At 44.4% G+C, this 12937-nt stretch overlaps 2 protein-coding genes and 1 pseudogene across 2 annotated transcripts; 1 reads left to right on the forward strand and 2 right to left on the reverse strand.

Moving 5' to 3' along the window:
* Window positions 1-1229: 1229 nt before the first annotated feature.
* On the reverse strand, window positions 1230-3353 carry LOC135341239 (uncharacterized; annotated as a pseudogene).
* Window positions 3290-7814, reverse strand: LOC135341201 (LDL receptor repeat-containing protein egg-1-like). The gene has a single exon (XM_064537712.1). It carries the CDS (start codon window positions 4932-4934, stop codon window positions 3648-3650), a length of 1287 nt encoding a protein of 428 aa, XP_064393782.1. The 5' UTR covers window positions 4935-7814; the 3' UTR covers window positions 3290-3647.
* Window positions 7815-9198: 1384 nt separating this feature from the next.
* On the forward strand, window positions 9199-12471 carry LOC135341260 (uncharacterized). The gene is made up of 7 exons (XM_064537770.1): window positions 9199-9221; window positions 9327-9502; window positions 9994-10809; window positions 10898-11174; window positions 11234-11404; window positions 11574-11850; window positions 11920-12471. Exons 2-7 carry the CDS (start codon window positions 9405-9407, stop codon window positions 12207-12209), a joined length of 1929 nt encoding a protein of 642 aa, XP_064393840.1. The 5' UTR covers window positions 9199-9221; window positions 9327-9404; the 3' UTR covers window positions 12210-12471.
* The last annotated feature ends 466 nt before the right edge of the window (window positions 12472-12937 follow it).

Here is a 12937-nt window from a genome sequence, read left to right on the forward strand (position 1 = left end):
AGCCTGTGTAGAAAGGGTTAAAATGACCGTGAATCTCATTATAATTGCACCGTAGCTAGCCTAGGGGGCGGCTAATAATAATTATAATGTGTCACGCAGTCCAGCGAGTCTGGAGAGTCTGGAGAGTCTTAAGAGACCTGCGAGTCTGGCGAGTCCTGAGAGTCCTGAGAGTCTGGAGAGTCTAGCGAGCCCCGAGAGTCTTGAGAGTCCTGAGAGTCTGGATGGAGTCTGGAGAGCCCTGAGAGCCCTGAGAGTCTAGCGAGTCCTGAGAGACTGGAGAGTTTGGAGAGTCTGGAGAGTCTAGCGAGCCCTGAGAGTCTGGAGAGTCCTGCGAGTCCTGAGAGTCTGGAGTGTCTGGAGAGTCTAGCGAGCCCTGAAAGTCTTGAGAGTCCTGAGAGTCTGGATGGAGTCTGGAGAGCCCTGAGAGTCTTGAGAGTCCTGAGAGTCTAGCGAGTCCTGAGAGACTGGAGAGTCTTGAGAGTCCTGAGAGTCTAGCGAGTCCTGAGAGACTGGAGAGTCTGGAGAGTCTGGAGAGTCTAGCGAGCCCTGAGAGTCTTGAGAGTCTGGAGAGTCTGGAGAGTCTGGAGTCTAGCGAGCCCTGAGAGTCTGGAGAGTCTAGCGAGTCCTGAGAGACTGGAAGAGTCTTGAGAGTCCTGAGAGTCTAGCGAGTCCTGAGAGACTGGAGAGTCTGGAGAGTCCTGAAAGTCTGGAGAGTCTAGCGAGCCCTGAGAGTCTTGAGAGTCTGGAGAGTCTGGAGAGTCTGGAGTCTAGCGAGCCCTGAGAGTCTGGAGAGTCTTGAGAGTCCTGAGAGTCTGGAGAGTGTAGCGAGCCCTGAGAGTCTTGAGAGTCCTGAGAGTCTAGCGAGTCCTGAGAGACTGGAGAGTCTTGAGAGTCCTGAAAGTCTAGCGAGTCACGAGAGTCTGGAGAGCCTGGAGAGTCTAGGGAGTCCGGAGAGTCTGACGAGTCCTGAGAGTCTGGCGAGTCCTAAGAGTCCTGAGAGTCTGGCGAGTCCTGAGAGTCTAGCGAGTCCTGAGAGTCTGGCGAGTCCGGAGAGTCCTGAGAGTCTGGCGAGTCCTGAGAGTCTGGAGTCTAGCGAGCCCTGAGAGTCTGGAGAGTCTTGAGAGTCCTGAGAGTCTAGCGAGTCCTGAGAGACTGGAGAGTCTGGAGAGTCCTGAGAGTCTGGAGAGTCCAGGGAGTCCTGAGAGTCCAGGGAGTCTTGAGAGTCCTGAGAGTCTGGAGAGTCTGGAGAGTCTAGCGAGTCCGGAGAGTCTGGCGAGTCCTGAGAGTCTGGCGAGTCCTAAGAGTCTGGCGAGTCCGGAGAGTCCGGAGAGTCTGGAGAATCCGGAGAGTCTGGAGAGTCTAGCGAGTCTGGAGAGTCTAGCGAGTCCGGAGAGTCCTGAGAGTCCGGAGAGTCTAGCGAGTCCTGAGAGTCCTGAGAGTCTGGTAAGTCCTAGATAATGATGAGAGTCCAGAGAGTTTAGCGTGTTCTGAAAGTCTAGAGTCTGCTATAGTGTTCTCTATAGAGTAGAGTACTATGAATTCTAATCATGATTGTATATCACAAGCACATAATAATTTCATAATAAATGGTTTTGATCAGAAAAGATATATTATTATTTTTTTTCAGACATGTATTTACTATGTACAAAGGTTACAGAGAAAAGAGTTTTCGTTTACAGGTCTCCCACACAAAGTGTGGAGCCACAGATTGCACTTCGAACATTGAGCCCAATGAACTCGATCAGATGTACCATATTGCCTGTCATCTTCTTTGTAGCAAACAACACATACATTAATGTCCACTTTAGACAGATTTTCTTTACAGTTAGCCATAGCAGCAACTGACAGTTTAGCAATCCCTGTATGTCGCGGCCTCTTGTTCTTTATTGACTGGAATCTGATTTGAGTTTCATTAAGCGCATTAGGTGAAGAACGGCTTTTGATTGGTAAGGTGGGATGCTCTTTCCTTGTTTCATATGCCTTAAGAACATTAATACCGCTTTTGATATGCTCAGTGACACTTCGAACTGCATCATTACTGTCAGAAGATGTGAGTAGAGTGTGCAACTGGTGCAAATGATCAAATGCACTTTTCTTCAGCATATCAATTTGACCTCCAGCATTGGAGAGGATGGTACTTAAGTGTGTAGGATCATTAATGAGGGAAATAGCTTTTTGTCTCGATTCCTCAGTGCTTATTTCAGGAGAAATGTCTGAGCCTGATAAATCATCTATAGAATTAGAAATCTCTGACCTATCCGTTTTGTCTGAAGCTGTAGTTAAAGAATGACTTTCAGTGGCTGAGTCTGCATGCACTTGTTGCATTGTTCGTGGATTTGGCCAGAAAGCATGTAGCATGGATGTGTTTACATATTGTAGTATGTACAACCGAGTCAACACATGAACAATTGTACATGTGGATGCATACATCACATGCTGCGCACCTCAGTTTGCAAGAGAAAGGACAGGACTGATTCTCCAAATGAACAGTGTACATTCTTCCGGAGGTTGTCTGAGAACTTATCTTCCATTCTTTGTTTGAAATCGATTGGAGATGACAGCCTTCAGAAATCATCTTAGAACTTTCTTTGTGCCTTCGATTTATTTCATTAATACGATAAGTTGTTTTCCCTTTATGAACTTTTTGTACTTGTTCAAAGGCCTTATTACGAGCAAGCTTCAAAAGAATATGTATAAGTTGATCAAGTCGTCGATTCTTCTTTCCTTCTAGATACACAATTTTCAGTACTCGATGAAAAGATTCCAAATACATGTTTGTGTTCACAAACTTGCCTATTCTGTAACAGGTTGCCCACTCTTCCACCCTTGGCGTGTAATTTCTTTGAAAGTAAGAGCAAAATTGTGGGTGACAATTTGATAAATTTCTGCAACAAACTTCGGAATTTGTCAGGTTGCAGTTCTGTCAGTAAAGTTCTCAAATGGTGATATACGTCAATTCGATTTTCATTGAGAGGAATACGCTCCTTAAGAGCTTTTCTCCAAGCACGATCTACGTGCCAGGCACACAGCAGTTTTGTGGTGTTGATACTGCTGTACGCAGCTGTCCAAGCACTCCAGTACTGCGTCGCATCATCTGACATGAACACTTGTGTGGAAAGGGGACCAGTTCTTTTCCTCAATTCTAGGAAAAAATAGGCCAGCATACAAGTGTCTTCTCGTGTAGTTATAGCCCACGCAACTGGAATTCCTTCCCCAAAATCGTCAACTACCATAACAGTTACCAGCAGGTATTCGTAATAATTAGTTGAATGGGTGGCATCTACACATAGATATGGCGTGATATGGGCACACGAATTATGTACGCACATAAATGCAACAGTAGCACGTTGCATGGGATCGCCATTACTGTGGCTGTATAATCAAGGATTCGAGGCTATCCATCCCACTAGCTAGTGCGGCCTGGTAATCGAGGTACTTAAGTAGCCTCGATTACTTAGAGTGTATGGAATCAAGGCTAAGACTTAGCCTAAGTCCACGCATCAGAGGAGGTCCGACAGGCGACAGGCGCGGTGCAGCTCAAGTAATTAGCCCTTTGATTACTCTCAGCAAAAACATACGACGTGGACGGATAATTATTCAAAGGCTAATTGCCTGAGCTGCACCGCGCCTCCTCTGTCCACGCATGATCACTTGCATTGCATGCACCGTTGCATCTGTTGCATCTGTTGCACCGTTGCATCTGTTGCACCGTTGCATCTGTTGCACCGTTGCATCTGTTGCACCGTTGCATCTGTTGCACCGTTGCATCTGTTGCACTGTTGCATCTGTTGCATCTGTTGCACCGTTGCATCTGTTGCATCTGTTGCACCGTTGCATCTGTTGCACCGTTGCATCTGTTGCACCGTTGCATCTGTTGCATCTGTTGCATCTGTTGCACCGTTGCATCTGTTGCATCTGTTGCATCTGTTGCACCGTTGCATCTGTTGCATCGTTGCATCTGTTGCACCGTTGCATCTGTTGCACCGTTGCATCTGTTGCATCTGTTGCACCGTTGCATCTGTTGCATCTGTTGCATCTGTTGCACCATTGCATCTGTTGCACCGTTGCATCTGTTGCATCTGTTGCACCGTTGCATCTGTTGCATCTGTTGCACCGTTGCATCTGTTGCATCTGTTGCACCGTTGCATCTGTTGCACCGTTGCATCTGTTGCATCTGTTGCATCTGTTGCACCGTTGCATCTGTTGCATCTTTTCCACGGTTGCATCTGTTGCACCGTTGCACCTGTTGCACCGTTGCATCTGTTGCATCTGTTGCATCTGTTGCACCGTTGCATCTGTTGCATCTGTTGCACCGTTGCATCTGTTGCATCTGTTGCATCTGTTGCACCGTTGCATCTGTTGCACCGTTGCATCTGTTGCACCGTTGCATCTGTTGCATCTGTTGCATCTGTTGCACCGTTGCATCTGTTGCACCGTTGCACCTGTTGCACCGTTGCATCTGTTGCACCGTTGCATCTGTTGCATCTGTTGCACCGTTGCATCTGTTGCATCTTTTCCACGGTTGCATCTGTTGCACCGTTGCACCTGTTGCACCGTTGCATCTGTTGCATCTGTTGCACCGTTGCACCGTTGCATCTGTTGCATCTGTTGCATCTGTTGCATCTGTTGCACCATTGCATCTGTTGCATCTGTTGCATCTGTTGCACCGTTGCATCTGTTGCACCGTTGCATCTGTTGCATCTGTTGCACCGTTGCATCTGTTGCATCTGTTGCATCTGTTGCACCGCTGCATCTGTTGCATCGTTGCATCTGTTGCACCGTTGCATCTGTTGCACCGTTGCATCTGTTGCATCTGTTGCACCGTTGCATCTGTTGCACCGTTGCATCTGTTGCATCTGTTGCATCTGTTGCACCGTTGCATCTGTTGCACCGTTGCATCTGGAAATCCAAGCAAATGTTTGCTCTGCTGTCATGAGGTTAAGTAGAGGGTTCAATTCTCGAACCTTGGAAGGATGGTAAGTTGTCTGACAGTCTGTTCGTACATGATTTTTAATGTGCAATTAATTCATGGCAGTCATCATTATTATTATATATATATATAGCCTCCTCTGAACTGAAACAAACTCCTGCATCCTCCTCTCAACAAATTCCTGCATCCTCCTCTCAACAAACTCCTGCACGTGAGGCTCACCAGAGCAGGAATGTGAGGCAAACAGCTGCAGTTACATTGAAGAAATAATTGTATTCTCCTGCCAAGTTGTGTAGGTCTCCCAAGAAGAAGCGATGCACGAGACCACACCTCTCACTTTCTTTGAATGGATCACCTTCAAGTTCTGAGGCAGAATTACACACCTCTCAACAGATCACCTCTCAACAGATCACACCAATTACATCGGACAATGATGAAGTTGAGTTTACTACACGGTCCGACGTTATTGAGCATTCCTCACTACTTAATCCTCAAAAGAAGAGAAAAGAGAGAGCTCTGCCGACACCAAGAGGAGTTTTTACTAGCACTCCAATTAACAAACATTCTGTGGCTGCTCTCAATCAATCAATTTCTCCAATCTGCCACAAGATTAAACCGAGAAAGCTACAAAAACATTTTGAGGGCAGTCGTCATGATGCAGATGAAAAGACCTCCATTTCATCCATTACTCAAAGGCCACATCAGGATCCCCCAATGCTTGAATTGCAGCAAAAAGTCTCCCCTGGTAAGTGAGATAGGTCGGCCGGGACCAGCTATAATTATGCATGCATCTATATAAATTATAGGTTTTCACGATTGTGCAAAATAACAGCAATAATTTTTTAATGGAGGTTCCATTTTGTGGACGTTTTGTAGAATGTGTTTCGCGCTATACGGTATAGACTCTCGGCTCTTTGAATTACGGTCACCTCTCTATATATATAATTATACCTTTTGTTTCGCTAGGCACGAATTAATTGGCATGCATGCAGGCTGTTAAAGCAGCCACCTTGCTATTGCGGCCACTGCATGCGACACTGTCCCTATATTTTATAATTCTTATAATAATACATGTACATACATGCATACATTATGTACATTATATAGGGTGACCGGACTATAATAATTATAGTATGTCAATGTTGAGCTCGAATGCATTATTATAAATTATGCATGCAGAACAACAGATCATAGCTATTGAAGTGGTTGACTCGGTCATCAAACTCAAGAAAATACCAGGTAACTTTTCCGGCATAGTCCATATAAATTATGTGAGGATGCATGCATGATTATACCACCAGCATGCATTAGTGCGTTTTGGTGCTGCTTTTTATGAGAGGTGCGTTTTAAAAAATAGGTGGTGCAATTTTTGGAGAGGTACATTTTTCAGAGAACGACATTTTGCACAGAGGTGCGTTTTTTAGAGAGGTGAATTTTGTAGAGAGACGTTTTGTACAGAGGTGCGTTTTTTAGAGAGGTGAATTTTGTAGAGAGATGCATTTTGTAGAGAGGCGCATTTTTCATAGAGCGTTTTTTCAGCCAACTCCACCCATCATGTGGTTTGGTCAAGACAGCAGCATCTAAAAAATGGTTTTTGCAAACGTACCTCTGCTTTCAAGCGTGAAAGTAAAAATCATGCACACATGCATGCATGCACTGTCATGCACACAGTAATTTGTTTTCTCAACAGCAACATTTTATTCATGCACACGTCACCATGCCCATTAATATTTTGTACTACTGCATATAATTATACAGAAGACGAGAAACACTGCCAGCAAAATTAATGTGGAGGGAAATTTACGAAGAAGGGAAAACGCATGTGGGTCGGGTGTGAGGCTGACTCATGCTGGCGATGGTATCACTACACCTGTGTAGGTTTGAAGGAGCTGCCTTTCGAGAGCTAAGTTTGGATATGTCCAAGCTGTCATCCACCAGCTGGAAAGTTATCCGTGATTAACTGAATAATGCCAAAACTAATTGTACGGTATATACTATTATTATCTATTTACCCAGTTATGGTCATAATTACATGCATAATATGTTTGATTTGTGGCATTATAATTATTATAATCCGTTGTCACCATCGTTCAGCCGGTCACTCTTTATCTGCATGGTAAACATTCAGTATTACCGGCAGAGAACTCTGATACTGATACTGACATAGAGCACAGGATCCGATTCACATTTTAGTGGGATAGCTGGCCAGATTGACTTTCTATTATTAACTAGTCTAGAGCAAGGAATCTAGGTTAGTATTAAACTCCGAGCTGCTATATATAGCGCCTTTGCATACGGGTTGGATTTGCCTGCACAGTACAGTGTAGCCTCGATTCCAAGCCGTTGTTCAAGGGGCTGGAGTCGAGGCTAAGTACAGTGCAGTGTTGCTAGACTGGAAACCACGCCCATAGTATAAATCAGCCGCCCTTCCTTGGGCCTGGGGGCTGCAACAGGTGCAACACATGCAACAGTTGCATTTTTTGTTCTTAATATTCGATCTACCCAAATCAATCCACAAGTGTCTACACAAATTACATTTCCTCCAAAAGCTTTCATCATCTCGAGCTGAAACTGCAGGGGCGGATCCAGGGGTGATTTTGAGGGGCTGAAGCCCCCCCTTTTGAAAAAACTACCATGTGTTGTAGTCTGACTCTACAACAATTTTGCCACCAATTATGCATCTGTAGACTCACTTGAAATCACTTGAGAGATGCTAGACAACAGCTACTAGGAATATAAAGGATCTAGGGTAGCTAGCTGGACGTACCTAGCTAGCTAGCTAGCTGTACGTACGTACGTACATCTGATCAGTACAGTATCACCATAGTATTAAAAGTAAGTGCAGAGGTCACGTCAACGTATTCTACTCATTAATATGAAAGTTCAAAGGTCAAATCTTGCAAAAAATTCGCCTCTGGCGAGGTTGCCCTGGGCGGCTCCGCCGCCCTCGTACGGGGCTTCGCCCCTTTCCGCCCCTTTCTAGCTAGCCCCCCCCTTTTGTTTTTCCTGGATCCGCCCCTGAACTGGGTTTGAAGTGCCAACAAAAAATCGTTGTCTTTCACTCCTTCTCTTTCACTAGACACCCCTTGCGGTTTGAAAGCAATAACTGGACAAAATTCCATGCTTTTCAGCTCTTCGACCCATGCAGCAACACTTGTGTAGTCGTTTGAGTGCTTTTGTACTCCATCCACATTGCACACTCTTTTGATATTCTGGATATCTTTTTTTGTGCTATGATGACACCGTTTCAGGCCACCTTCATCGACACTGTCTCTAATGTCATCTAGAATTCGATCTATCGTCACCCCTTGCAACAGTTTGTTGAATACAGCTAGCTTGAAGTCCTTAGGGAGTCGTAAATGCATTACATCTTCTTCTGGAGTGTGGCCATAATGCGTGGAACAAAAGTTAACCAGCACATTTCCTCCTGTGTGCTGACTTACAATTAGGTGAGCTGTACAGTAGACACCTAATTTTTCCGAGCCCTGCAACTTCGAATTTCTGAGGCCTTTTGTGGTTGATCTAGATTTTCCTGATCTGTTACAATAGTAGTACCAAGTACGTACTCCACAGCGGACACGGGATCCACACGGCTGCACATACTGTGTGCAGGTTCGAGTTTCTTCACCCTCCTTCCATCTTAAAAACTCTGAAAAGCCAGAAAACTCATGTTTCTCTGTATAAACAGTTGTTTCGTGAGCTTGTGTTAGATGTTGGATTAACTCTTGTACGAAACGAAATCTGTAAGAAAGAAACTAATAATAATGTGGAAGTTGCAGTTGCATGATCTGTGTAATCATGTGCCATTAAGTATTCAATCGATCTAACCTGGAGTCACAAGTAATACAGCAGATATATCCAATTTCTGATGTTTCTTGTGAAGAGATTTCTTGGGTCAGATCTAGACTCTTCCCTAGAGCCTTTTCTCTGTGTTGCCTTACATGTCGAGCTAGACTACTGCTGTGTGCATAACTGCTTGAGCAAGACTTGCAAATATAGAGCGACATTGAGCCAAATCCAGAATATTATACACAGAGCAAACTATGATTTTGTTGAGACTTCTCCCGCTTGTTCAGGCTATTATAGACTGTAATTATGTACAGCACATGCGCGTAATCATCAATTAAGTATTAATTTCGCTGCGAGTACCTAATTGTTGTTCCAAAGAAGAACCAGTTCGAAGAACAAGCTCATCATTGTATCATTGTGCCATATAACCATGTGTGCATCACGAGAGACTGATGGAGACAGCAGTAGTACTTTCGGGGATTCTAATTCCACAAGCTCACAGGTGAGCATGCAGAGCTCACATTTCATTGCACATATTAATTGTTGAAGCCACATGCAGTTTGAGAAAATTCAGTTTAATTATTGTGCTGCATGTATATTCTTTCAGGATTCTGGAAAGGGAGAATTTTTTATTAATTGGGAACTCGGAACTGCTGGGAAATCAGCAAAAGGAGAAGATAAGGCCATGTGTGATTTTGCAATCAGGCTGAAGACACTAGTGGAAGCGAGAGAATTGACTGGGTTTTACTGTGAAGTGAAACGCGAAATGGATGGTGTTAGCAGGTACATCTAACCCTCCCTCTAACTATATACAGTTAATTACAGCACATGTGACACACCTTGTAGCTTGTTAAGTGCATGGGTGTGCAATACCTCAATCTGTATAATATACTGCATACATCTTGTATGTATACATACTTTATCTTTGAGGGATTTGTATAATTATAGCTGGTCAACTGCATGGGTATTTCCATTTTCCATTATAGTGCAATAAAAATTATTAAAACATACTTTCCACTGACTTATAGCTCAGCCATGTGCCTATAAATGATATTAAAAATGTAGAGTTTGGAACCCACAAATAAGTATAGTTGTGGTTCCAACAATAGGCTGAAGTTGTGACTGTGGGATATCTGATATCACCAGAGCATAGTTTTCTCACATCATTTTTCTACTGTCATGTGTGCAGAAAAATATTATTGTTTTAGAGCACATGCAGGACGTGCTACCAATGCAATATGCTACTAAACTGATCATTTGTTTCAAACATGCAGGAGATGTTTCTTCACAAGTGACTCTGCAAACCAGAAAGTAAAGTTCATCAGCCAGCTGAACAAGTCTTTTGGGAGCGGTGGTGGATTCACTTGTGCTTTTTCAGACTCCGAACTCACCAGATTTCTCCAGTTTCTCAAACGAGAGCATGCTTCGGATATTAAGATCTCCAAGGGAACCACCGTTATAGGATGCCAGCCTGGTAGCGATGTATGGGTGTTTGGTGATGACATCCATATCAAGTCTAACGGAGAGTGCATATCTGCAACGGAAAGTCCCTATGTGTGGTCACCCAATTGCATAATGGCACAGTGTGACAAAGTCAGCTTCAATGAGCTTGTGCCGAAACTTTCCATCCAAAGCAGCTCAATGGAACCTTTGAAGGATCTCCTCGACGGCCTACAGATAGCCACCAAGCACAATTATCCGCGTGCTCTCCTTGTTCTTGGTGGAACCATAATGTCTTGTCACTACACCCACATTGCTGCGAAGTATGGAGGATTTCCAATTGTGCTTGCTGTCGGACCAACTGAGACTGGCAAGTCAACTGCTCTAAAGGCTGCCCTGAGTATTTTTGGGATGGCCAAAGATGCCTTTTACGTTGAAGGTTCCAATGCTTATTTTATGGAAAGAAGTGCCCTCTCGTGTATGCCATATGGTATTGATGAGGCCACTGCACACAGCAAGCAGTTGGATGTTGTCAAGCTCATTGTCGACCTTCATGGAGCGGCTAAAACAGCCAATTTGCGTCGTGGTGCGTTTCTTCCACTGTCTGTACCTGTCATAGCAACCAATGACAAATTGAAGGATGATCCAAGGTGTGTACATAATTAGAATGTTATACACCACAATTTTCATATAATTATATACAGCTATTTATACCTGCACTTTAAACTTTAATCACAGAGTGAAGAGCAGATGTGTGGAAATTTCCTTCCGAAGGCCAAAAGTTGGTCCCTCTACCGTTGAGGAAAGAAAGTCGAGACGTGACTTAGAGAGTTCAATCATTAACGGAACGCCTTCTGGCATTCTTCACTGGGTGATTTCTCTAAGACAAGACCTCGAAAAAGATGGAGAGGCAGAGGTGGAGAGGATTTTGCAGCAGATCCTTCAGCTGCCTCAGTTTAGTGAACAACCCAGACTAGCGCAAAGCTGGGCTCTTATTCTTTACTTTACATTCAAGGTAAGTTTATTAATTAGTGCGCATTTGTTGATTGTTATTGAACCATACATGAAATCAAGATGGTACGCGCCTGTGGGAAGGATGAGCTGGAGAATGAAATAATGGCGTGTGTAACTCTAAATAGCACTGCAACTGAGGAAGGTACTGACAAAACTAGTTCTCTTGAAAGTGTTGTGACTGACACAGTCAGGGAAGTGCTTGAGTACTGCAATGGAAAAGTCATAAGACAGGTAATAATACTGTTAGTAATTGAGTGTGCTGTGGTGATACCTAATTCCACTTGCATGGTTTCTGTTTACTTAATTAAAGGTGTTTCTAACCACTCATATTGGTGCTCTGAATGGCTTGCACTCTTACATAATAATATGCATACACTGTAACATACATATATATATACAGGTACTCACCTTTGTCAGAACAAGGTTGATGGTAAGCAACCAAGAAGTTGTGGCAATCCATCTTTCTCACAACGGGCTGAAATTTACTCATTCCCTTGATGAAATTAGAAATGCTGTCGACCAACTTGAGTGGGGGAAAGGCACGGACAGCAAAGACTTCCTGAATCCTACCAAACATAGTGGGACGTTAATAAATAGGAAAACAAGTGATCGCGTAAGAGCTGCCAACATCTTTCTTAACAAACTTCCTAAAAATCTTCACGATGTACTTAGAAGGGGTTAGTTTGTCTTTACCTATTTTGTTTATAGTATCAGTGTCACAGAATAAACATTGTGTACACACGCAGTGACCGACCCTGAGACTCCATTGGCTGAAGTAATTAAGTGTGGGCTGGAAGTGGCTGAAAAAACTCCATGCAGTGAGGAAGAGGAAAACAGTGGGCCAGGCTTAACTACTGAAACAGAAGCTGTCGATGGGGACAAGAAACATGCTACTGTAACAACATCACTGACTGAAACAGACGGTACATCTACTGATGGATCTGTCGATGATGGGGACAAGAAACGTGCTACAAGATCCTCGACTATTGTGCCTCCTTTTTCCAAAAGACTTTGCAAGGGGAACAATATTTACTAACAATACTGGTTGAATATTATTCAGTGCGCTAAATTATATATAAGTGCACGAAATGTGTTGTTTTGTTATAATCAATCTGTTGTCGTTACGTTCTACCATGCATGCATTGAATTGACAAATTTAATTATAAGACTAACTCGACTCAGCAGACTCGCTAGACTCTCCAGACTCTCCAGACTCTCCGGACTCTCCGGACTCTCCAGACTCTCCGGACTCTCCAGACTCTCCAGACTCTCAGGACTCTCCAGACTCTCCGGACTCACTAGACTCTCCAGACTCTCAGGACTCTCGGGACTCTCGGGACTCTCAGGACTCTCAGGACTCGCTAGACTCTCCGGACTATAGCTAGACTCTCCAGACTCTCCAGACTCGCAGGACTCTCCAGACTCTCTAGACTCGCAGGACTCTCAGGACACTCAGGGCTCTCCGGACTCTCAGGACTCCCAGACTCTCAGGACTCTCAGGACTTGCCAGACTCTCAGGACTCTCCAGACTCGCAGGACTCTCAGGACTCGCCAGACTCTCCAGACTCCCAGGGCTCTCCAGACTCGCCAGACTCTCAGGACTTTCCAGACTCGCAGGACTCTCCAGACTCTCAGGACTCTCAGGGCTCTCCAGACTCTCCGGACTCTCCGGACTCGCCAGACTCTTCAGACTCCCAGGGCTCTCCAGACTCTCAGGACTCTCAAGACTCTCCAGACTCTCAGGACTCGCTAGACTCTCCAGAC

This window comes from Halichondria panicea, chromosome 9 (genome assembly GCF_963675165.1).
Source record: "Halichondria panicea chromosome 9, odHalPani1.1, whole genome shotgun sequence".
In the NCBI taxonomy this organism is placed as follows: Eukaryota; Metazoa; Porifera; class Demospongiae; order Suberitida; family Halichondriidae; genus Halichondria; species Halichondria panicea.